At 40.1% G+C, this 26,575-nt stretch overlaps 2 protein-coding genes and 1 long non-coding RNA gene across 16 annotated transcripts in view; 2 read left to right on the forward strand and 1 right to left on the reverse strand.

Moving 5' to 3' along the window:
• Nucleotides 1-19,881, forward strand: part of epb41l2 (erythrocyte membrane protein band 4.1-like 2) — a 92,794-nt gene extending 72,913 nt beyond the window's left edge. For 5 of the 11 annotated variants that reach the window (XM_088324828.1, XM_088324817.1, XM_088324816.1 and 2 more), the window contains 8 exons: nt 2,979-3,146; nt 6,048-6,119; nt 6,369-6,830; nt 10,012-10,140; nt 10,324-10,422; nt 11,941-12,021; nt 15,583-15,697; nt 18,525-19,881. In XM_088324828.1, coding sequence (XP_088180954.1) covers nt 2,979-3,146; nt 6,048-6,119; nt 6,369-6,830; nt 10,012-10,140; nt 10,324-10,422; nt 11,941-12,021; nt 15,583-15,687 — 1,116 coding nt within the window. In that variant the 3' untranslated portion in view covers nt 15,688-15,697; nt 18,525-19,881. The remainder of the gene's footprint in view (nt 1-2,978; nt 3,147-6,047; nt 6,120-6,368; nt 6,831-10,011; nt 10,141-10,323; nt 10,423-11,940; nt 12,022-15,582; nt 15,698-18,524) is intronic. The other 6 variants (XM_088324821.1, XM_088324824.1, XM_088324820.1 and 3 more) reach the window with 6 other exon arrangements.
• Nucleotides 16,466-26,317, reverse strand: LOC148346185 (uncharacterized). The gene is made up of 3 exons (XR_015848253.1): nt 26,120-26,317; nt 24,501-24,682; nt 16,466-20,057 (listed from the first exon to the last, which is right to left on the reverse strand). It is a non-coding gene; the product is annotated as an uncharacterized LOC148346185 (long non-coding RNA).
• The window catches only part of LOC148346186 (uncharacterized), a 51,770-nt gene continuing 46,558 nt past the window's right edge, over nt 21,364-26,575 (forward strand). For all 4 annotated transcript variants that reach the window (XM_088324830.1, XM_088324831.1, XM_088324832.1 and 1 more), the window contains exons 1-2: nt 21,364-21,523; nt 25,266-25,355. In XM_088324830.1, coding sequence (XP_088180956.1) covers nt 21,386-21,523; nt 25,266-25,355 — 228 coding nt within the window. In that variant the 5' untranslated portion in view covers nt 21,364-21,385. The remainder of the gene's footprint in view (nt 21,524-25,265; nt 25,356-26,575) is intronic.

The raw sequence follows: 26,575 nt of genomic DNA on the forward strand, positions 1-26,575 counted from the left end.
CAAAATGAAGACCTGCTATTTACAGTAATTTGTTGGTTATTTTTTGGACCATCAAATCATTCATTTTTTATCTTTTTTTTCTCAGGTTTGTTCTTTGAGAAGGAAAATAAACAGAATATTTGGGGTGGGTCAAACCAGATTAGGCTTACTATTGAGGGCTGAAATCCTATGGATTTGTATGAATTACATTGAAGATAGAACTAAAAGGGTTATCAAACTAAATTACTTATACATTTAATAATTGATTGTTTTTGAATAGTTGTTTTTTCTTCCGAATGGATATTGTGGTATTATTCAAAATGTTGACTTGGTCACCTTGACAAAAAAATTAACGCACTAATCTTCTCAATTGGATAGAGAAAAAACTGAACTATTTATGTAGCATATTGTTGTTCATGCCTTATCTTCCAGTTAATCTTTGAAAATATTGTGAATTTATTAAAAGAATAGCTTACATAGTTATCCAACATTAACTAAAAAAGTACATAAAGCTGAATTCAACCTATTTTTGGCCATTCTTGTTTATTATTCTGTTTGCAGAACAGGAATTTAAAAAAAAAACTGCTGAATCCACTTTTCTTATAAACTGCAATATATTAGTTTCCCTTCACTTAGAAACAATATAACAGTTTCTCGGGCCTCAGGTCACAACCAATCACAAATCTGCTTCAAAATACAGAATTCTGATTGTTCGTTACCTGAGCCCTGAGGAACCTTATCATCTTCAGTGGATAACTAACTGTATGGCTGTCCCTAGAGATCGATTAAAAACGTATGGACTTTTCTTCTTAATTCATATTTTAGAAACTTAAATCCTTTGTTTAGACTTGTGGGACTCTGCTTTGGAATTTCTTTAGCTTGACTTCCTATTAAATATCACTTAACTTCTCCCACCAATTCTTATAATATCATCATCCCAAGTGGCCGCTTTGTGAATAGGCTGTTGAGCATGACCCGTGCATGCAGAATGAAGCCGTGGTCTGCAGTATTTTTTATTTTTTTCTGAGTTGAAAGATTTGATGACTGCCAGCTACTTCATCTGATTAACCCCTGCCTCAGTAACCCCAACAACCACAAAGGAGGAAATTCCCCTCCTACTGTTGTTTGATGATTGGCGAGTGATTTGCCACTTACTAACAAACTAAAATGATCAGAAATATTGGATCTTTTGCCATGGAGGTGATCGTAAAGGGTTTTAACAAAACATGTATTTTTGTTCTTTGACTCGACTGTATCGTTTCCAAGCGTCTGATTCTTGTAAAGTCAGAAATCTCAAACACTGAGCTGTATCTAATTTGGTTTGAGGAAGACCAACCACAGAGTTTGCAGTGTTTCCCATATAATTTGTGAGACCCTGGTGGGTAGACAGGTCAGGTGCATTTTGAGAGGAAAATCAAGAAACTAGATCTATGATGAATGTGTGCCTTTGTTGACTATCGAATCATAAATACACATGTTATAAAAGACAATAACCTCGCAAAACCAGTCACAAGTTTAATGAAAGAAATAAATCTTCATCTATTTAGACTTGAAATTACTAGCGGTGTTCCGATTGCGATGTCGCACTATTTAAATGTATCGTATCGTCCAGTAAGCAGACCAATTTACCGATATGAGGTTTAAATGTGATATTCAAATAGTTGATTTGGTCAATTACAGTATAAAATATCAGTACTGCTGCTTTTGTGATAGCTGGTATGCCGGTTCTTCTTCAATGGTATACAGGAGGTTATTGGAATGTGCAATTTATCGGTTAGAGTAAGAGCTTGTGTTCACTTAAGCGTTTTCCTGCTCTGGGCGAATTTTTGTAACTGCTTGCAATGGCAGCGCCGCATTTTTACGCTCTGTTGAAAATGTTGGCGTTGTGAAGATGCCGCCTCATAGCATGTCTGTTTCGTCCGATGTTTCTTCTTGTAATTCGTTCGTTTCCTTCCTAAACAACCCTTTAAAAATAAACAGACTCATCAGATGATCTCCAGTAATTCCATTAGCCTCTGACCTCTCGATTGATAACACTCTCGGGCAATAGCAGGCTTTTTTCTCATGGTCCACAGTCCAAATCAGCCTATACAGGCCTTTTTGATAAAAAGAAGATAACCTCCTGTAGTTCCAAATATCTTCAGCCAATAGTAACCAAATCGAATGATGATTGGTTAACCAATACCAATGAAAATCCAAACATATTTCTATGCAATTTTCCAAAAATAACGTGCGCAAGGCAATCCGTGATTCATTTTTACGCACCATTATTACGCGCAAGCGTGCACAAACATTGATTTGACCTTTGGAAAGGGAAGTCAAACATTTACAACTCTTTCACAATGTCTAAAAAATTGTAAAAGTAAGATTCACATTTGCTATGGTTTTAGTGTTGTAAACAGCCCGTCTCCAAATGGCCACCTTTGAGACTTTTTGTGATAAAGGGCTATAGAAATAAACTTAACTCGACTCTACAAACATGACTTGGAAACGCCTAAAGCTACCCTTAGAAAAATGTGTAAAATACAAAGTTTAGTTTTTCAGATTGTGTTTGGTGAAATTTTACAGGAATGTGAGGGGGTTAATAGTACATGTTTATAAGACTTTGTTGAGACCAATTAAACCCTGGCGGCCTGACAGATTATATGGAAAACACTTGCAATGTTAATCATATCAGTTGTGACATAAGTCATCAGAATATTAGATCCAAATGTTCCAGATCGTCCTAAAGATGATGATGAGAAAATATCAGCTATCACCTCCTGAGTAAAACCCATGCGAGAAGATTGTGGAAGCCCTGTTTCACTGTGTTGCAGCCACAGTGATCTATGGCATCCGTGTTGACAGCTTTACATTCCTTTGTCCTAATATTGTCCTTCCTCCCCCCCGTTCCTTTTTCTCCTACCCTTGTGACTTTGTACTGATATCCCCACTTTCACCCCATCAACCCCCATTCCAAACATCTCCCCTTTTCCATCCCCTCCCTCCCCTCACATCAGGACCACGATAAGACCCAAGAGGAAGTACTGAAACACCAAGCTAGCATTAGCGAGCTCAAGCGCTCTTTTATGGAGGCTCCCCCTCCCTCGCCTCCGCAGCACAACCTGTGGGACAAGCGCATCACATCCTCTCCTGCCATCACGCCGCGTGTTGAGCAGCCCGCAGTGGTATGTCCCGTCCCAGCCCACCCCAGCCAGCTTTCGGATCTATTTAGTATGGTGCAGTGGTTCTCAAAATGGATAATGATAAAAACAAAAAGCATCTACGAGTATGTAATTTTAGGAGCATTGTCAAAGTCATGGACACTACAAGCCAAGGGCCAGACTGATAGAATTTGAAAAATTGTCTGGTGGACCTAATTAAACCTACTAAATAGCTAGCAAATATATTACAATATGATCAGATAAATAGAGAAATATTTTCTTATCGCTCTGTCAGTAATCTTTTAGTTCCAACAGGCACAAAGGACAAATTTCCTTGAAATAACAATCCCCATTACATGAACATTAAATTAAAGAAGTGGGTATTATTCAGGCACCATCATTTTATATTTTAGCAAAAGTAGGCTAAAATCGCATGAAAGGAAGAAATAATAGCAATTTTCTATCACTCTGTTAACTACAATAAAATAAAGAAAGTAACGTACAGTAAAAACAAAAGCAGGATACATGATTAGGTACAATAATGAATCAAGATCATCCCAGGGGCTGAAGAAAATCTTCTCAGGGGCCGGATGCGGCCCGCGGGCCTTAACTTTGACACAGGCAGTGTAGATAAAAAAATCTTAAAAAATCCACATGAACAGAAAATTTGGGGTTTTTTGTGAAGGTATTTTTGCATTCTACTAAAATGTTTAACACATTCCTCGATTTAAAGAAATCATTTTGATTTATTGATATTATTTCCCTCTCTGTTCATCCAGAGAAAATAAAAAGAAAGGAAAGGCTGATGGGAAAATGCCGGAGCTTAACTCGGTCCTGTCCCTTTAACCGTCTAAACACTTATCACAATAATTTGAATCATGACACCAAATTCTTATACAGTGTATTATATATATGTCGCAGTGTAAAAAGCGGCCATCTTTTTTGTGATCCAGAAGTTGAATGAAGGATACGGAGTGTGACCAATCTTCTTTTTTGGGGTAAATTTGTCAAAAAGATGGGTTATTATTTCATTCAAACACCTCCCAGCCCCCTAAAAAAAAGCCATTTTGTTTAAATAACTCAAAGTTGGGTAATTTTATTTGAAATTGTGTGGCTTTTCTAAAACCATCCCAAAAAGTCGAGTACATTTTATTTGAACTCTAGGTGACTTTTTTCAAACAAAGATTTTAATATAACATAATAACAAAAAAGGTTATTTTGTTTACCCCAAAATTGTGTGATTTCTGTTTTAAACCAGTAATGTCAAAAACATGGCCCGAGGGTGTCAGGACCAGAACGGAAACTGGACCCACTTGCGTGACGTTTACCACAAGTTTTATTAAAAGATAGAGGAAGGGCTGCGCCCACGATCCGGTGTTCGCTGGGCACGGGAAGCAAGTCGCTCTCGTACTCTGATTGTGATCCGAACACGGAAGTGTATCTTCCGTAGCGAGAGATGGCGATGTCAGAGGCGGAAAAACAGGTCGGTAGCCAGGACAGGTAGAGCAAGACGGAACGGGAAGAGTAGACGTAGTCAGGGACAAAAAGGGGTTGTAAGCCGGTACGGGAGAGCAGACATGGTCAGGATCCAAACAGGTCGTAGCCAGAGACAAACGGGAGCAAAAACGGGACAGGCGAGAGTCAGGGTCAGAAAGGCTAGCCGAGTATACTCGGAGATTCGCAGACGGACAGACAAAAGGAGACCGACAGGACTGGGTTTAAATAGCAGGGAAGCCAACCCGTCAACAAGCCGAAGCTGGCGGCACACGGGCGGGGTCAATTGCGCGCCATGGCAACCGTGACACCGGGGTGCCATCTGTCACGTTAGATGAGTTAATCTGGCCCGCCATAAATTTCTGAGTCTGTCAATAAAAGAAGCGAGTCTACGGGACCATTTTTTTAAATTAAATTCAAACCAAATGCTCTCTCCAGCCACTGGAGGACAGTGTTAAGTTTGTATAGCGTGGTAAGTTGGTTTAGGTGCAAAACTGTAATTCACTCAGCTATTAAATTAACACATCAAACATAATAATCTTTTCCCCCATTTTTGTGAATAAATGTGTCGTTAACAAAAGATCCCTTGTCATCCATGACTGTAATATGTAGAGTAGGTTACTGATGATAAGGTTTAATACTGATAAACAAAGCTAAAAATATATTTTTTGTGATCCGACCCCAGAGCCAAACTGAGTTTAACATCCCTGTTTTAAACCTACCCTAATTGTGTCATTTGTTTACACAACACAACAAGGAATCGTGTTATGTTGCATGTTTTAGAAATTTATTTTTGAATTAAATAGTCTCTAACCAAAAATACTTTGCGCTTGTTTCTTGTACAGTTTACCGTGAGGGTTTTTCGAAAAAGGTTGAGAACCAGTGCCATAGTGGACTTTTTTTATTTTTATTTTTCCTAGATGACATGTAGTTCAAGAAGTACTAAAGCATTTAACCAGAAGTTTTTGCAGGTTTGCATTACACAGGTCTATGATACTATAAAGTAGAGGTAAGATCTTAGGCCCAGGCCCGAACCAGAACGGGCTTAAAATGTCAATCGTTAAGTCAGGCCACCCGGGCTTCCCCCTCGCGTTTTTTTTTTTCCTTTCTTCAGCGGCAAATTAAAGCTTCAGGTCAATTTCGGGCTCGGTTATCAAATCAAGTTAGCCCGTCGGGTTTGGGCGGGTTCGGGTTTATACACCCCGGACTCAGGTCGGGTCGGGCTGAATTCTTTAGGCCCGATCTTATCTCTACTACAAAGTTTAAAGTACGTGTTACAAGGAATGATTTTCATATTTCAAACAGTTCTTCTTTTTAGTGAAATGCATGTGACCTCGACATAAGCTCCCCCAAAAAACGATGTAATACTGTGTGAAAGTTGTGTGTGTGTGATTGACGTGTGCGCCGGCTACCTGTGTGTGTGTGACGCAGGAACCCGTGACAGAAACGGAAGCAACCTCAGATACAACAGCAGATAACAGCAACACCAAAGAACACATCAAGGTGCTCTATCTAACCCTCCCTGTGTTTCTTTTTCATCCAAGAGAGGCATCCTATCTGCATGACATCCATCAAAATGTCCTGTTTTTTTTTACCTCAGTGGAGAAAATGTCTTGTTTTTGTTTGTTTTTTTCATGTCGAATGATCATATTTTGCTTTTGTTTTTGTCTCCCATGCTGTGCCCGTGTGTGTGTGCACCGCATCTTGCGCGTGCATGTTTCCGCGCACGATGATGCGAACGTGTGTGTTTAGACGACGGAAGTTGAAATCGAAGAAACGGTTGTGGTGCAAGAGATTTCCACCAAATCCTTCGTACCGGAGGAGAAGGAGCAGGTCCTGAAAGCCGGAGAGGTTGCGAGAGCCAACCAGCGAGGGAGCGTTTCGTCAGATAGCGAAAGCGACGGCGAGGCAGAATATCACCCCAACGTAACCGTGTCCATCTCCCACACTCAAATCCCTGAGGAGAATGAGGAAGAAGAGGAGCAGGAGAAGCCGGGGATGGTCGCCCAGCCCGAGCACTCTGCAAAAGTGAAGGAAGGGAAGACAGAAGAGGAAGAAGGCAAAGTCAATCCCGGGAAAGCTTCGAATGGCCTTAGCCAGCACGGAGATGCCGAAGTCCAGCAGGTGGCTCCCATGCACGAAGGGGAAATACCTAAATTGAATGGCGAGACCACGGTGGTGGACGCGCGTCCGCAGGTTATTTGTTGCTCTCAGGTAAAGTCAGGGGCGATCACCTTGGGAGCTTTCGTGGCTCTTGAAAATTGCGCTAGTCCTTCCTGCCTCCTTTTGGTGTTGTGCTCCTTTCCTGCTTTGGTATCGATGTCTAAGCCCTTTTATCTCCACATAGGCTGCAAAACATCTTGGATTTTTGGAAATGAAGCAGACGACCTGGCATTATATGCAAGAAAACCCGTTGAACACATTTTAGTCATTTTTTTGTATGAACAATACTACTTAAAGCAGTGTCTGAAATAACGTCAGCCCGTACGCCCGGGGTGTGCTTCTTTTACGTCGGGCGTACAATTTACTAAACGTCTCCGCCCGGGTGGCCGACAACTTTTTCAAGACAAAAAAAAAACCGAAAGATTTTTTTCCAAATTAAACGTTTTCTTTATTCTGATTTCGAAATCTTTGTTTGGTTTGGAAATTTCTGAATTTCATTTTTTTTTGGGGGGCAATTTTGTATACTCTGCAGCCAATCAGAAGCCTGCATCGAATAACTTCGTGCTTCCGGACTTTCCCGAGCGTTATAAGATCGTGCATTTGCATATCATTTTCCATATTAGACGCACAGAGAACACACGAAAAATGGAAAAGTGGTTAGGAATCAAGCCAAAACCTCAGCCCCAGAAATGCAATTGAAGGGCTAATAAATTTGTCTAAACATTACAATAAATATGGACCTCAGGACAAGCAACTACGGCGGCACAAATTACAACCATGATAAATAAAAAACCAAAACGTTTTTACCATCGTAGAATATACAAATTATGCTAATTAGCATACATAATGTAATTATGACAGGGTTGTTAATTCGTTCTCCATATTGCAGTAGTCTGGTCAATGCCCTCTAATGTGATGTATAGTCACAAAAGAACTACCCACCTCTTTTATGGTGATGATAGTGTCATTGAACCTGGACATTATTCTTTAGTCCCCAACTCGGCAGAAAATAAGACATTTTTATGGACAGCCTAGGGTGAAAGGGGCTTATACGTCAGTTGTGTTCACTGCCTTTCAGGCCACTGTGATCTAGTCTCCTGTGACATCATACGTTGCATGTGTTAAGTACATGGTCTTTTTGTGTGTAGTGCGTGACCAAGTGGTGGCATATTTTAGTGCGTGACTGCATGTTGCGTGTTTTTCCCTTGCCGGTGGCGCATCAGGCTTGTCGCTATAGCAACGCATCAGTGTAGACCACCAATCTGCCGCCCACTGAATGTCACCTTTGCATGTTTTGAGTACATTCTGTCAGAGATTGTTCTGTCCCTGCACGTCGACGCCAAAGATTTTATCGCCTTTTTTCTCCACCGCTCTGTTTTGTGTTGTTTCCTGATCTTCTGACCCGGCTTCAAAATTCGGGAACCTTTATTTCTGCTGCTCATTTGATAATTCTGGGTTATTGAATTTGCTTCCTTAAATGTGTGTTTGTTGTGGGAAATCTGAGAATTTTGCACTTTTGGAGATAACACAACTAAAATAACTAATCCTAAATTAAATCCCAGTTCTAATATAATTTGATTTACATAGGGACACTGTTCTGATTTTGATGGTTCTGTTCGGGTATAGTTAAGGCTGGACAACAAGGACAAAAATAATGAGGTCCTCTGGTTAAATTGAACTGCCAGAAACACTGAAAAATACTCTATATTATATTTCATTTAACTTCAAATGTGACTTTTCCTAGATTGGTCCCAACAGTAGAAACAAATGAAATGTTTTTATTCACATTTCTATGTAAGCTGTATAGGAAAAACTACAAAAATGGTCCTTAACAATGAAGACAACAATGAGGGTTAAATCTTAAATGTATAACAATGTCTAGACAATTACAATTTTTATTTATTTAAACATTTTATCCTACTCAAAACATATTTATTTAAAGTCCTAATGATTTTTTTAAAAAATCTTGTTTTCAGACAAGAATAACTGATTTTAAACCATTTTTCACAAAAAAACCTGATAATCAGCAAAAAGATTTGGGTTATTCAGTATTAACAACTAAATTCCTACTTCCAATATCAGAGTATAGCAAATATTAATGGGACAATGTGTAATACTCGACCACTAGAAGTTTGCTGTATTGTGTAGTGTAACCAAAAACAAGTGCTACACAGTGCAAGGAAGAATACAAACTACAGAGACTGAATGCGAACGGGATCAGGACCCAAATGCGTGACGTTTCTCACACAAACTTGTATTTTAAGGGAAAGGGGGCAGTCATGCACGTTAAGCAGCTGTCTGGCGTGGGATGACAGGAAGCCAGAAGCCCGACGAGATCGATACCAATTTGACCGTGAGGATATCGGACAGATGGGGTCGATACCGGACAGGACGGGACAAAACAGGATATCGAAATTAAACAGGACAAAATAAACGGGAACAAAACCGGACAGGAAATACCAATGGGAAACAGGACCGAGTCAAAACCCACGTCTTGCGGGGCTGAGGTTCGTTGACGGGCTGACAAAGGAAGAGTGAGAGCACTGAGCTTAAATAGACGGAAAGCCAATCTGTCAACGAGCCGCAGCTGGCGCCACACGGGCCGGGCCAATTGGGCGCCACGGCAACCGTGACAATGCGACCACAACAGAGACCATTTTATGACAATCCTTTCACAAGGTTTTTGTTTTTCGTAAGTTTAAAGTTTAGTAGACACTCCAAATAAGGAAAGAAGACATGAATGCATTATGAACTTATAAGAACAGCGAGAAAAGCCAAACCTCAGGAGAGATTCCATTAGAGAAAAGTAAAATAAAACAATATCAGGATAAATTGGCAAAAACATTCACAAGCTAGTGCTTGGAGAATGGCCAATATTGTCACAATAGTGCAATACAAATAAAGTAGTGCAATAACATTTAGCAGAAATAAGCGCACGTTTTTCAATGCAACTGAAAATATATATATTTTTCACGGTTCTGCGCACTTCTTTAAGGGGGTGATGGCCCTGGGGAAGAAAAAAAACACTGATTCATAAATAAAACAACTTACTAATTCCGGCCCCCACGGATGCGCATTCGATGTCTCTAGTCGTCAGTAAATACATAATGAGTTAACACGTTTCCAACAACCCCCCCTTACACCAAATAGTTTTCTTTCTCTTGCTATCAATCTATCTTTATAAAAAAATGTATTAACCCTCCCTCCTTCTCTGTTCTGATCCCCTAACCAGCCGCCCGTTGTAAAGACCGAAATGGTGACAATATCGGACACGTTCGCGGCACAGAAGACCGAGATTGCGACTAAGGAAGTGCCAATCGTGCACACAGAAACCAAGACCATCACCTACGAGGCTGCACAGGTGCACATTAGGCAGATTGCTATCTCGTGTCCATTTAAAAAAAAAAAACTTGAGTCTTTTCCTCCTCAAAATGGAAATCACAGATTCTTTATCTCCTGCAGGGTGAAAAAAGAAGCCGTTTAGTACTCGTTACATTGGGGATGAATTGAATTCAATTTTTTTTTCTCTTGTGCTTCGTTCCAGCTTGACGGAAGTGGCGATGGAGAGCCTGGAGTTCTGATGACAGCCCAGACAATCACCTCTGAATCTCTGTGCACCACCACCACCACGCACATTACCAAGGTCATTTTTGGGATGCATTTGGTACTGTTAAGAGCAGAAGTGTCCCAACATTTTCCGTCTAGTGCCACATAATGGAAAAATCGACTTTTATTTCTATTTTCGAATTCGTCACGACCAGCACACAGGGTAGACCCAATCGCGTAACGTTTTCTCACAATTTTATTGAAAGAATGAGGAAGGGCAGCGCCCTTGATCCGATGCTCACTGGATGCGGGAAGCAAGTCGTTCTTGCACTCTGGTCGGGGTCGGAAGCGAGTCATAAGCCAGGACGGGAGAGTAGAAGTAGTCGGGATCAAAAATGAGTTGTAAGCCGGGACGGGAAAGCAGACGTGGTCGGGATCAAAACGTGTCGTAGCTGGAGATAAACGGGAGAAAAAACGGGACAAGCGGGAGTCAGGGTCGAAAAAGGCTTGCCTTGTATGAACAGAGGTTCGCAGACGGACTGACCAAAGGGGAATGACTGGACTGGGTATAAATAGGGACAGGGAGCCAATCAGAATCCGCAGCGGTTGCCGCCACGTGATATGTATATATATTATGTAGTGGTCAAAGCATGACGAAGCTCTGAATGTTTCAATCACTTGACATAAGAGATCCTTAATGTGTTTGTCCGAATTTTCTTCTTCACGACTTCCTGTAGCTGCAGCCTTTATCTGCCCACTCAACCAATCAAGCAGAGGCCACCCACATCCCTCCTAACAAGCCAATTAGGAGAGCAGACGTGGTCGGAATCAAAGCAGTTCGTAGCCGGAGACAAACGGGAGCAAAAACGGGACAGGCGGGAGTCAGGGTTGAAAAAGGCTTGCCTTGTATAAACAGAGGTTTGCAGACAGACTGACAACAGGGGTTTGACAGGACTAGGTTTAAATAGGGATAGGGAGCCAATCAGAGCCCGCCGCGGTTGGTGCCAAATCAGCGGGCACAAGTGATTCACATTGGTAATCATGACAGAATTGGTGTATATGCACGCATATAACCCTAATTGAGAACTACTAAATACAATACTGAAATCAGTGGGTTATAGCTGATATACACTGGAGATCAAAATTAGAGAACAACTTGAATTATTCTGAAAAAAAATCCATCTTCACTCAACAATTTAGGTACATTTTGCTCTAAGTATACCATGCTACTACAACACTTTTTCACAAAATGGATAAGGAATTTCAACAAAAAAAACTGATCAAAATTAGAGAACAATGTCGGTTAAGGACAGGTCCGACAGCTTCTGCTGTTGGCATAGTCGTTATACACAGAGTTTTTAATGAGGGTCAGGTATGGGTGATGAGAGGCATGTTTGAGAATCCTCCATACCATCTGCACACTGGTGCCCTCTTGAGGACGGTAGCGATCTTAACATCATTGTCCACATCGACTGTCATGGTTTTCGAAATAAAATGCACACTTACCCAACACATGATAAGCAAGAACTGACCTAGTAGAAAAAAAATAAATAACAAAAGGCTTTTAACATGTAAGTTTGGGATACTTATCCAATTGTGTGACGTTCTTTTGCAGACATTAAAGGGTGGCTTGTCTGAGACAAGGATCGAAAAACGAATTGTCATTACCGGGGACTGCGATATCGACCATGACGAGGTCAGTGTTTATTGTTTTTCTCTTATTTTTTTAACAAACACACTTATTTGAAAACTACAGACAGATATGAGCAATTGATAGATTAGAGACATCTGGCGACATGTTGCTCTTGGTGCTCAAAGAAACGTAAGAGTTATATGTTATCTTAGAATCTTACCTGTTATGTTGACATGGGAAACTAGCCAAGATACATGAGATGGTCAGTACTTGGCTTTCAGTCCATTTGAACTGCACGATTGTGAGGCTAGCATGCTCACTGCTGGAAAACCGTGCTCCCTGCTTTCATCTTATCATCAGTCATGCCTCAATTGTTTCATATATCCTATTGTTTGATTTGCATACTCAATTAAAACCGTTGACAACCAAAACAGCAGCACCCTTTCATGTAAAAAGTACCGTAGTTTCTGCACTATAAGGTGTACCTAAAAACCCCATTTTGGCCAGAAATTTAAAAGTGCGCCTAATTGCCTGGTGCGCCTTTTATACACCGCGATGCGGTGGACAAGATTGGAACTGCATACAGTAGTTATTGGTATAAGATACAGTGGAATCTCGGTTCTCGACCATAATCCGTTCCAGAACCCTGTTCGAAAACCGATTTGTTCGATCACCGAAATCATTTTTCCCGTTAAAAATAATGTAAATTGTTTTTATCCGTTCTAACACTCTGAATGTTTACCTTGAATGTTTAACGTAAACATAAAGCTAACCCAGACTAATCGTACTTTCGCGTTGTCGTAATCTTCCATACGAAAGATTCCCCTAACATGAACGTGTAAAAATAAAAAATCAGGTCGTTTACAAGTCATTTAGCACCCGGGTCTCCACAACAAGTGGTGAGCGGTTCATTGGAAAGGGGGCTCCGTTCCAACACCCTCAATGTTGGGCTCCGTTCCAACACCCTGAATGTTTACCTTGAATGTTCAACATAAACATAAAGCTAACCCAAGCTACGTTCGCGTTATCGTAATCTTCCGTACGAAAGATTACGCTAACATGAACGTGTAAAAATAAAAAAAAAGGATAATGAAAAGAATTATGAATAGGATTTCTTACCTTTGTGGTGGTCAGCAGAAGGCGCAGGTGGACGGTGGGGAGAGGGATGGAGGAGGAAGGAAAATTATTGTTTGAAAGGATGTTCTTTTCTCTTAAAATACCGATCTAATGACACTTGCTTCTGCTTTCATTGTAGCACTTTTCTAAAGTCTTTTATGAACCTGGTGGCTGCAGCTTCATCGGGGTGGTGGAGTTCGACGAAATTTTGCTATTGTTTCTTTCTTAAATGCAATAGTTGTACGCACTACTTTTCTTTTTTCACCTGTAGCAACTTTGCTGCTTGCACTGACTTTCTTCGGAGGCATAATTAGGGGCTAAAACACTTCGTACACCTATATTAAAAGCGAAAGCAAAACGAAGCACGTCTGCACACGGTAACAGTTGATCACGAAAAGAGCGATCTACACCCGTACGCCGCTCAGCATCGCACCCTATCGTACGCACTCACGCATTACCGTCGTTCGAACTCCGATTTTTTTGACCGAACAGCGAAGCAAGAATTTCTCGAAATTTTGGGTCAGACTCCGATTTGTTCGAACCGAGAGGCGGTCGAAAACCGAGGTTCCACTGTACTACAGAAGGGTTTACAGTAATACTGTATTTTTGCAAAGATTGATCATATTGATAAAGGTTGCAAAACGTTTCTAACGGGAATCAAACTGGTGTAGTGGCGGTGAGAAAGCCGACACAATACCTCTGGACAACCCAGTCTTACGATAAGACATTAGACCTTTATATTATCATCACACTATTTTACTCACACTGATTTTGTCATTCTAATAGGTTAAACAGTCTATCCACTTCTTCACCTTCAATAATCTCTCTGTTTAATTTTTATTCGTACTAAAGGAGCTGGTACCGTAATTTCTTAAAATACTTTCTGTTTTCTCCATTCTCTTATATTTGTTGTTGAAAATTTGCATAGTGCATTCTAATAGATTAAATAGTCTCCACTTCTCAGATTAGCATAGTTCGGACTGATAAAAGTCTCTCCACTTCTTCAAGTTCTTTTACATGTGTATATAAATATTAACCCTAAAGGTTATCGATGTACGGATAAAGAAGTAGAGACACTGTTTAACCTACTAGCAGTGTCTGAAATAACGTTTGTTTTTCAAATGAAGTGTTTGCTTTATTCCGTTTTCAAAATCTTCATTCCATTTCGAAATTTCAGAATTTCGGTTCGTTTGGCAATTTGCATACCCGGCAGCCAATCAGAAGCCTGCGTTGAATAACTTCGCGCTTCCGGACTTTCCCGAGCCTTATAAGGTCGTGCATTTGCATATCATTTTCCAAAGTAGATGCACAGAGAACACAAGAAAATGGAGAAGTGGTTAGGAATCAAGCCGATCCTCAGCCTCAGAAGAAATATTCAAAAGAAGCGAACAAAATTGATGACGCTACAAAATGTAAACGTACATTAAAAGCATCGTGGAAAGAGGAGGTCACGTGGTTTGTAGCAGATGACGCAACGCAAACATTGCATGAATGAAGATGAGTAAACACAAGTACATACTGATGTCAGATGGAAAACAGCGATGTCATTCACATGGAATGAATGTTATAAGTTGATTTATAATAAACCTAATTTTAAAGTGTTGTTCTGTTATATATTCTGATTATCAATCCTTAATACTTTGCAACAATGTTTTCTTTTCTTTTGCGATTAGTCGTCTTATTTTGTTTCAAGTTGTGAAAAATGGGGCAGGAAACTTTATGGCTGGTCAGGCAACTTTTCAGAGTTGTCTGCTCTGGTGTCCCGAAACTTTTTGTCATCAGTTTCAGACACTGCTATTAGGATGCACTACGCAAATCATTCTTGTGGCACTGTGAATAAAAAAAGTGTGATGACGAGAAACTAATGCCTTTTTGTTGGTCATCTGTACAACTGGAGGTGTAGTGGAAACTGTCAAAGTTCTCACTGCCACTACTCGGGTTTGATTTCAATTTTATACGATGTTTTGCGACACATTGCAGTCCCAATTTATTGTGTCTTATGTATGTAAAATTTATGACAAAGGACTATTTATGTAGTACGCCTTAAAAATCCAATGAGCCCTTATAGTGTTGAAAATACGGTACATTTGAGACTAACAACAGTTACTTATTACCTGTATATTTTACTTTATATTATAATATTTCAAATATGCTAATAAGCACGATGTATTTCTGTATTCAGTATGCTGAAATCTGATTGGATATCCCCTTCTTCTGCTATGTTATCCCTTGAACAAATATAAGCACTCTTCAGGTGTCTTACATTTGCATATTTAAGTTTGGAATGCGCCTTATTTTGAAATGTTCCCAGCCGATGTCCACGCTGACCATTTTCCCAATTGAAATGGTGCACGCATCAGCGCTGGCACATCTGGCTCCCGTTTTCATTTTCTTTATGTTTTTGTGTTTTCCTTTTATCCCTTGTTTGGTTTCACCCTCCCCTGCTTTGTCACCTTGGCTGCTTTTTGCTCGCCGGCGCCTTCCCTTGGCCGCGCCGTGTAACTCCAGGCTTTGGCCCAGGCCATAAAGGAGGCAAAAGAGCAACATCCCGACATGTCTGTTACCCGAGTGGTGGTTCATAAAGAGACCGAATTGGCCGAAGACGAGGATTGACGCAAAGCAGGTATTAGTTTTCACATTTTATCGTGTATCCAAGGAAGACAAGGATCGTTTATGGCAGGAGGGTCTCAAACTCAATTTTCTTGGATGCCGCCGGACCTAGGGGTCTGGGTGTGGTGAGGGTTTGGGTTTTCCAGGGAAAAAATCTGCGAAAAATATTCCACTGTTCTCAAATACAGTCATCCATCGTTTAGCGCAGAGGACAGGTTCCAAAATGAACCTGTGATTAGCGAAATCCGTTGCATTAAAACCTTGATTCGTTACAATTATTATACAATTACCATAAATTCCGGACTATAGAGCGCACCTGATTATAAGCCGCACCCACCACATTTCGGGAGGGAAACCGATTTTGTACACACACAAGCCGCACCTGTATATTAGCCGCATGCACCCACATTGGAAAAACAAAATTAATCCATACCCAACAAAGTCCAAAAAACACAGCTGGCAAATTGAACGGAAAATGATACCGGTACTTAAGATTTAATGCAGACCTGCAGAGTCCAGGTGCCTGTTGAAAGTAATCCAAGGAAAAAAGTGTATATTTCCAAAGGTAAGGGTGGGAAAAATATATATCCACTATTGTCGGCCGCGTCCACAAACACGTCTCACCTTTACTCCACTTCCCGTCAGCCCCGCCCCTTCTTTCTCATTTGCTCGTACAAAACATATCAGAATAAGTTTCTAATATAAATACATTACAAAAATATACAGTTGCAAATACATATAATACATGGTTACACATATTTACAAAGACGGTACACCGAGAAAGTTTTCAAAGCTTTAATAATAATATTATAACTTTCATCCCAAACCGTGCCTGTGAAGGGTAGAAAAACGCTACTAGCGACACGCTCTCAACACAGTAAACAGCTCTGTTAAAAAAACATACCGTACTTGTAATAAGCACGGTAAACCGTCCTTATCTTCCTCCTAATAATTGACGTCATCAAAGTCGTATTCTTCAGTATGGGAAAGAGACTTTGCCACATAGACGTCGTTCCACGCTCCCTTATTAAAAAACACACCAGCATCACGCTCGCAAAGTAAAGTTTACCTGCAGTAGCTCCGTTTCCTTCTATATCGGACTGCTCGATTGTGTTTAGCTTGAAAGTTGCGTCATGTGCCTTTTTTTTTGCAAGTTGCATGATGAGGATATGTCTACGCTAATTTAATTTGTGCACAAGCTAAGAAGTTGCAGTCTAAATCTTACCTTTTGTACGCAAGCGCCGCTGGCGGCCGTTAGAAAAGTTACATAAATTGGCCACATCACTGAATAAGCCGCAGGGTTGAAAGTTTGGGAAAAAAGTAGCGGCTTATAGTCCGGAATTTACGGTAAATACTCTACAATGCATTGAAATCAAAGGACAATCATTTTTACAGGCCCAAGTATAGAGTAAGTAAATAATTATTTATTTATGACCAAAGATTATTATGTTCCTGACTGCAACAAATGTCTCTTTGGCGCTCTCTGGTGGCTTCCTGGCGCTTTTTAGAAAATGTTTGATAATGGAAAAAGACAAACTTGACACTAACATTCTTAACGGTTTTCAATAAATATAGATACATACAGTCGATTTATAGACGCTGCCCTACTTACAATCGTTCGTAAGTTGAATTTGTTCGTAAGTTGCTTCAGGTCTATATTTTGTATGTTTAAGGTTTATATAAGTATGTTTAAGGCTTGTATAATTAACCTGTATTTTTTTGTACTAAAACATGAACTTTTCATAAAATAATATGCTCTATCAAGATAAGTTTAACATACTTTTGAAAGATGTGCTTCAAGAGTTAGGAGATATGTGCGTCCATTTTTGTTTCATATTCTTGCATCACCCATATAGCTTAAAGGGATAGTGTGTATTATTTGACAACTATATGTTGCCGTGTAGTGCAGTGTAACCATTTTGCTTATTTTAAATGTACAGTGTGTAATATTTGACCACTAGATGTCGCTATATTGTGTCTTGCAAGTAAAAACAAGTGCTGAAAAGCAGAAAGAAAGCGTACAAACTACGGAGACACAAAGAGACAAGACAGCACCATTTTACTTTTTGAGGTTTTTGGGTACCCGTAGCAGCAATATGGCGGACTATTGTCAGCTCCTTCGAGGTGAGCCTCAGGTTTGTAAAATAAATGTGAATGTTTGACCATTGAGTATAAAAAAGCATGTTTATATGATATAGGATATGATTTCGATTCAACATGTTTCTGTAGTGGCACGGCGGGTTCAAGTCCACATACCCAGTGTGGAGTTTGCATGTTCTCCCCGTGCCTTGCATGGCTTTCTTCCGGGCACTCCGGTTTCCTCCCACATTCCAAAAAACATGCTTGTCAGGTTAACTGGCCAGTCCAAATTGTCCCTAGGTGTGAATGAGTAAGTTGTCACGCTCTGTGTACCCTGTATGGGCTCCAGCACCCCCGTGACCCTACTGAGGATAAGCGGTGTAGATAATGTATGGATGGATGTTTCCGTAGTGCAGTGGTTAGCACATACGCCTAACACGTGTCTGATACCGGGTGGAATCATTGGGTGGCCTGGAGAGGGAAGGGTGCCACCAGGCTGAACTTGCCCAAGACACACCACAAGAAATGGTGTCACTCCAACCCTATTGGTTAAGGGATACAACCAACGACGTTGTTTTACCATTTGGAGGCATTAAAAAATACACGCTGTCCCTTTAAAACTATGTTTTTGCCTAATTGTCTTATAACCCATTTAGAATTTACTGTCCACATTTAATATTTAATTCATTCCTATATAGTTTTTTTATGTAACACAGATTTATTTACATATTTAGATTTACATATCCTTTACTCTTATACAGAGCTGAAGGGCCCGCGGAGGATTTCGTGACTTTCCCTCGACTCTGACTGAATGAAGGCGTGCCAGAAGACAACCAACTTCAAGTGTCTCCCCATCCCCCGTTAAAAAAAGACAACCAAGAAGATCATAACACACCCCGAGGGAGCAAAACACAAACAAACACATTGTTAGTTTAACTTTTGTTGCGTGGTTTTACTTGTTATTTTTCTGTAGGGCATGGGGGTGGGAGTATCGGAACCACAATCAAAGCAGTAAATACATTGATAGCTAATGACACAGAAGTTTAGATTTTTTTGAAGAAAAAAACTTCGAACTATCAGTGTGCACAGTTAAGAAAGATCAGCTATCAAAAAAACTAAAATAACAATTTTAAAAAAACTTTTTCATATTGTCAATTCTTAAAGTTTACCCACCCCTGCTCAAATGTGATACTAGTGCAGCTATTTCCCTTACATCAATAAAAATAGCAAAACAAAACCAATGGTACAGGTTCAACAACTCTTTGACATTCTCTTTTCAGTCCTCCTTTATAATTTTTTTTTAAAAATATATTGGTTTTTATATGAATGTGAACACGTTTTAAGATAAAACATACTATTTGCAAATGAAGTTATGGCAGGAAAGCCCTTGCAGCTGTTCCCCGTACCGGGTTAACTGGGAGATAAAAAAGTTTTATTGTTACTCCGTTTAACAGTTTTTAATTTGACAGCAAATTGCGGAGTTTGTGAGCATATAACCGAAATGAAAGTTAGGTTATAGATTATGTAGGTTAGTTCCTTATCACACCGCTAGTGCAGATTGCAATAGTGTTTGAAAATAAACATTCCACATTTCTAGACTGGATAATGTTGTTTGAAAATTGGATTTGTTTAAGGATTTTAACCTGTTTTATTGAAATCTGATGTCTATTAAATAAAGGTTTAGACACTGAACATAACTACAATGTATTGCGATGACATTCCATTGGAAAAATATGATTTCTCGCTTCTGGTGTCTTGATGTTCCAACCATGTTTGTAGTTTTTCTCTGCCCACATTTCGTTATCTCTGTAAAACTGGTCCATTTTTTTTTTCATGTATGTGATGTTTACCAGTGGATTTTTTTTTGAGCCAATGGGCATTAAAAACCACTACAAATGGCATTAACTCTTGAGATACAGGTTTGTGTGTAAAACGAAGCAAAAGGCAATTCCGGAGGAGATATTTGGTATTTTCCACACTCAAGAGAAAAAGAATTACTAAAAAACTAATTAACAGTCTCCTTGCACCACAGTGATGCAAATTCGATGCGGTCATTTGATTGCTTTGTATCAACGCTCCAAACACTCAAAGTTAATAAAGGATTGTACTACTATCTAACGTATTTCCATGTTGTATCTACTCCATATTACACTCGTGTTCCCTTTTCTCCATATTTGTAGTCCAGATGTAACAGATTCACGCATGCGCAAAGGTGCGAAACTTGTGTGCTTTGCAACGGTCCGGCCTGTAGATGTCGCTCCTGTCTTTCGAAATCCCGTCCAGATCAGCCTCCACTGCGGATAGAACGACAACATTTTAATAAAGCACATTATACATTATTAGAAAATTGCTCTTACACGGGAAATTAAAAAAAAAAAAAAATTCAACTTAAGCGTATTTTAGAACTGCAAGCTGTTTGCGCATGCGCCTTTTTCACATGCCTCAAAACCGGAAGTGCACTTTTTAATTAAGTGTTATCAATTACAAAAGTATTATTATAATTACTTCGGGTGAGTAATATTATGATTATAGTGTTTTGTCACAAATTGTGGCTTTTTATATGCTTTATTAATTTCAGTGATTAACGTCCATTGAATCACCGACTACAGGTAGTTGCCTATTACCAATTCATTCTAACTACGTACATTTGAAAGACGCTGTGTTGTTGTTTATAGTTTGCCTAACACGGTCAAAATGTCGTTATAAACACAATTTATTACAGCAATAGTCACTTTGGCGGTATACTAAGCATTAATAACTGATATTTGAATGGCTAGTGTACTAAATTGTAACACAGTTTCAAAGTTGGACAAGAAATCCACCTAACAAATTCAATACGTGGCTATAAATTACTCAAATTATTGTTTTAAACTACAGTGAACAGTTCCAGATTCTTAATTGTGTCTAATAATTTGTTCAACTCTTATGACAAATTAGCCTTTTAAAAGGTCGAAAAAGTATGTGCATTCAGGGGAGGCTGTGCCTCACCTGTCATGGAAAAATACAATTACAAATAAATCGTATTTATTCAGTGTTAGTCTTTTACTCAACATAATTTTGTAAATTTCACTTTCAATACGACATTTTTTCATACTATATTATTAATAGAATCATTATGTGAAGTATTACTGTGCTGAGCGTCTGCAGGTACAGAGTGAGGCACACAATTCTCTTGCCTCAGGGCAGAGGGCAATAATGAGACCAAGGATTCTCATTTGGCGCACACTTTAGCCCTAAACAATAGAATAAGTTAGCAAGCCAACAGTTTTCTTACTGCATCCCGTTTTTTTCCATTAAGGAGGATTACCTAACTATTGACAGTTTTATTTAAAAGGGATAGAACATCAACTTAATTTATAAGTTAAACCAAGTCTGTGATATGGTAGTTTAAAAACTGCTTTCTTACTTTGCCAATTAAATAATGCATAAATCCGTCCATTATCTGCACCGCTTATCCTTAGTAGGGTCGCGGGGTGCAGGAGCCCATCCCAGCTATCTTCGGGCAGTGGGCAGGGGACACCCTGAACTGGTTGCCGGCCAGTCTCAAGGCTCATTCACACCCAGGGCGAATTTTGACCGGACAATTAACCTAACATGCATGTCTTTGGAATGTGGGAGGAAAATGGAGTGCCCGGAGGAAACCCACGCAATGACGGGGAGAACATGCAAACTCCACACAGGAAGGTTCGATCCCATGACCTCAGAACTGTGCCGCACACGCACTAACCACTGCCCTGCCGTGCTGCATGACGCATACAATGTAAGTTAATCTATTTAGAAATATAACCAGATACAAACTTAACCACACGTCACTATTGTATATGAGACATAAATATTCGTCGTCTGTGATAATTCGAATATTGGGTTAATCCCTGTACATAGCATACATGCCAACGTTTTGACATTAAAAAGTGGTAGATTTTATTGCACCGTCTATTTTCACCTGCGAAACGTGATACTTCCAGAATATTGAAAACCAGAAGTGGCAAAACCTTTACCAAAACGGAAATCTAATGCAATTGTGTGAGTAGCTTCAAAAGAACATACAAGTCAAGATTTCTTTGTTGTTAAAGTATGAAAAAGCAGTAGTTTATTTTTTAAGCGGTAGTCTTTTTAGGGAGCGAAAAGTGGTTGTCTAACCCAGAAACGGTAGAGTTGTTAGGAAGGACCAGGGTTGGGTAGGGTTACTTTAACTTGATTACTTTCAATTACTTTTGGATTACTCCAATACCAAATATGCTAATAAAAGACAAAAGAAACTCAATATGAATAAAATGATGACTCACAACACGTGGTAAGCTTTCTCTCCTGGCTTTGATCTCCGGCAAAACTAACATCAAATGCGACAGAAACAAAATGAAAATAAATCCAAACAGCTTGCCAACATCATTTTTGCCGTTCCATGTATTCCGTTACTCCCCAAGCCTGCACAAAATGTAGTCATTTTATTCATATTTAGTTTATTTACTATTTTATTAGTATATTTGGTATTGGAGTAATCCAAAAGTAATTGAAAGTAATCCAGTTAAAGTAACCCTACCTAACCCTGGGAAGGACATAGTTCCTTACTTGCCATCATTGAATACCATTATTAAAATTAGCAAAAATAAGCTAGAAGTAAGATCTTGGGTCCGAACCTGGACCAAAATTCGTAGCGTGCATCCTGCGTACTTTGGAGACAAAGTGTGCACTTTGCTCAAGTACTAATAAACTCTTCTTTGGTCATCTTCTGACCATTTTTTTTGCTACACTAACAAAAAATCCCAGGGACGAGCATGAAATCTCTCCCCACCCCACCAAACCTTCCTTCCTTATGTGTTACGAGTCCTGGAACAGCGGTGCTAAACGTAAAATAAGATAGGCGTGGTGGAAAAAAGGCTCACAAGAGCATGTTCAACACACACTTAACAAAGAAAATATTCTACTTTCAACGTAGAACAACGCAGCCTGCCATTAACACTAACTAAATCCATACGTGTCAACCTGCACGGTTTTGCCGTACAAAGTACGTTTTTTATGCATTTTCGTTGTCAGAGACGGCAAAAATCACCATTCCTTGGTAGTCAGGGTAGCGTGCATGCTGTGCATTTCAAAACAGAAGTAGGTACCTCCTTGCCAGGCTGTTTGTTGTCGATGACGGAAAAAATGCATGCATGCTGTCAAATTGCGCAACTCCTTGCCAGGCTGTTTGTGGTCGATGACGGCAAAAATCACTCTTGTGAGTTCATCAGGTTAGCATGCATCCTGTGCATTTCTGAGTTATATTGTCCAACTCCTTGCCGGACTGTTTATGGCAGAAGACTTGGTTATCGACCTCTGATTTTCATGAGGAAGTACTTACCTTCACATACAAAGGTATCATTCATTGCCTTTTATGGCTGTAAACCAAAGAGCATCAACAGTAGTGTTGGGGATAATGGCGTTATTTTTTTGGTAAAAGGGTGATCTAACTCATTATTTTTTCTGCGGTTACAGTGCCGTTACCTTTACCGACGCTCAAAAGCGGTGCGTTGCTTTGAATAAATTGCAAAGTTCATAGGCTGGGGGCGTCGTTTGTGTCATGCTCTTTCCGGACATTTTCAACATCTTACCTAGTGTTTACTATTCTGTGTACAGTAATGCTAATTGTGATTCACCCCGGTCAATCCTGGAAGGGGGATTACCACATGTGAGGTTCTTTCTCAAGGTTTCTCTTTTCTCCTCACACTGAGGTTTTTGAGTTGTTCCTTGCCCGCATGTTGGTTTAAGATCAGGTAATTGTGTCATTGTAATCCTGTGCAGTCCTTTGAGACATTTTTGTGATTAAGGGCTATATAAATAAATGTGACTTGACTTGACTAGAAGACGGCAAAAATGACCCTTGCGAGTTTGTCAGGTTAGCATGCATACTGTGCACTTCGGAGTTAAATTGTGCAACTCCTTTCCGAACTGTTTGCAGCGAAAGACTGCAAAAATCCCTCTTCCGAGGTAGTCAGGGTAGCGTGCATGCTGTGCACTTCAAAACAGAAGTAGGTACCTCATTGTGAGACTGTTTGCTGTCAATGGAGGCAAAATCCCTTTTGCGAGTTCGTCAGGGTAGCATGCATGCTTTGCACTTGGGAGTTAAATCGTGCAACTCCTTGTCGGACTGTTTGTGGCTAAAGACAGCAAAAAAATCACCATTCCTAGTTAGTCAGGGTAGCGTGCATGCTGTGTACTTTGAAACAGAAGTAGGTACCTCCTTGTGAGACTGTTGTCGATGACAGCAAAAATGCATGCATGCTGTGCACTTAGGAGTTAAACTGCGCAACTCCTTGAACGGCTGTTTGTTGTCGATGACGGCAAAAATCACCTTTGCGAGTTTGTCAGGGCAGCATGCATGCTGTGCACTTCGGTGTTAAATTGTGCAACTCTTTGCTAGGCTGTTTGAGGTCGAAGACGGCAAAAATCCCCCTTGCGAGGTTGTCAGGTTAGTGTGCATTTTGTGCAATCTTGTCACCGGGCTTTTCGTTCCAATAAAATAAATTAATGTATGTGGTCAGCATTTATTTGGGGCTTTTCAAGTCAATGAAGACCTCCCAAAGCGCTTTACAATGTGGAAATTCGAGTTTTTGTGGTTGCTCAAATCAAGTTCCTCCGTCGTGTTCGGGCTGGCTTTTATACACTCGGGCCTGGCTGGGTCGGTCTGGATTTTCTAGGCTTGATCTCACCTCTAGCCCATTGTGAACCCAAAAAACGGTACATTATTTCCTTCATACCTTGGTTTAGCTTCCAGTAGAGGTAAACAAGAAGTTGCAGCATGAGAACGCAGACAGAGAAGAACACGCCAAATAACCAAAGTGAAATAAAGCTGTCCTCATTGTTGTCTTCCCGTGTCACTGTCTGCCTCAAGAACAGAGCCAGGCCAGCCCAGGGCCCTGTTAAGACCTCCATCCTGCTCCTGGAAGATACATGGTGCGAGGAGGTTAACATTTCTTCCCACATACATTTTGTCATTGTTTATTTGTTATCATAAGTTATCACGATGGAAGTAGTATGCATTCATTCATTTTTCAGTTCTTCGTTAGAAAACTCGAAGCAATGAAGGAGGGTAATGACCTAAGCAACCATGACAATTATAGCACACCATCAGGGTGATTAGGTAAGGTCAGCATCTCAAACATGGGCGTAACCAGTCTTTTTGGGGGGTTGCTAAAGCACCCCTAAATTCAACCTAAGCACCGCCAAAAACTATGGCATTTTAATCCCTCTTTTCCTTGTTAAAGGACAGGATAGGCTAAATATAATGAAAAAAGGGAAAAACAGAACACAAATGGAAACACGCAGCGTCGGAAATACCCAATTTCCTTGAAATAGTTCAGTCCATTTGAATTTGTGGACCGAATTTTGTAGTATTTCTATAGTAGAATTTTTGTCATATATCTGTAGTTTTTGTATTTTTCTAGTATTTCTGGAGTCATAATTTTTAGTAATGCTGTAGTACTAATGTAATTTCAAGGGTATTCTTATGTCTCCTTTTTAAGATTCTCTCCACCCCAATACCCCTTCTCAAGTCTCCTCTCAAGTTGTCCGTCCTCGTCCCAAGACCTACCACTCCTACCGTCTTCTTAAAGGTACTCCCAAGTGTCCTTTTCAAAATTCTTTCTGCCCCAACACCCACTATAAAGTCTCCCTCTCAAGTTTTCCCTCCTTGTCTCAAGACCTGCCACTCCAACCGTTTTCTTAAGGGTATTACAAAGTGTCATTTTCAAGATTCTCTCCACCCCAAGACCCCCTCTCAAGTCTCTCTCCTCGCCCCAAAACCTGCCACTCCAACCGTCTTCTTAAAGGTACTCCCAAATCTCCTTTTCAAAATTCTTGCCGCCCTAACACCCTCTCTTAAGTCTCCCTCTCAAGTTTTCCGTCCCTGTCCCAAGACCTGCCACTCCAACCATCTTCTTAAAGGTATTCCCAAGTCTCTTTTTCAAAATTCTTGCCGCCCCAACACCCGCTCTCAAGTCTCCCTCTCAAGTTTTCCCTCCTGGTCCCAAGACCTGCGACTCTAACCGTCTTCATAAAGGTATTCCCAAGTCTCCTTTTCAAGATTCTCACCACCCCAACATCCCCTCTCCCCTCCTCCTCTGCTATCCCAATACCCCCTTCTCGCCGGTAAAGGCTTTTGTTGCTGCTGTTTGAATAAATGTCCCCTTGGTAGGGTTAGACCACATCCATTATGTCCCGCGTTTGGGTCTTTCCACCTTGTGACTATGCCCTATCAACCGGTGCACTTTATAGTGCGGAGAATCCGGTCGTTAACAAACTGGATATTCGTCCTCCAATATTGAAGCAGAAATTCCCCAAAAGTATAAACAGTTAGTAAAAAGGTCCAAATACTCACGTGAGTGTGCCAATGTCTTTCACGGTATTCCGATAACAAAACTCCACAAAGTGTCATTTCAGTGGCAATCTGTGGCTTTTATTCATTTTTTAACCCAGCTCCTTGTGCTGTCGCTCACTCTTGAAATTTCTGTGTCGTCGATGATGATGTGAACTTTGTTCTTTTGCCTTGTGATTGCTAAGTAGATTAGCTGCACAGGCCTATGCACATATACACTGTGAGTGTGTGTATTGAGCCAACCATACAAAGGTCACACTGGTAAAACAAATACTTTTAGATATATTTATTTTCTGTAAAGTGGAAATAACTTTTGAATTTTACACATCTAGAAGATCTTGCCACATTTTCGAGTAAAAAAAGAGGCTTTCGACATTTAAAAATCAACCTTTTCTTTATTAAAAACAATCTGTGATACTCATTAAGTACCCATTAGACAGCTCAGTGGTTGGAGACCAC

Source organism: Urocampus carinirostris, chromosome 20, assembly GCF_059441175.1.
Source record: "Urocampus carinirostris isolate Australia breed hairy pipefish chromosome 20, RoL_Ucar_1.0, whole genome shotgun sequence".
Classification (NCBI taxonomy): Eukaryota; Metazoa; Chordata; class Actinopteri; order Syngnathiformes; family Syngnathidae; genus Urocampus; species Urocampus carinirostris.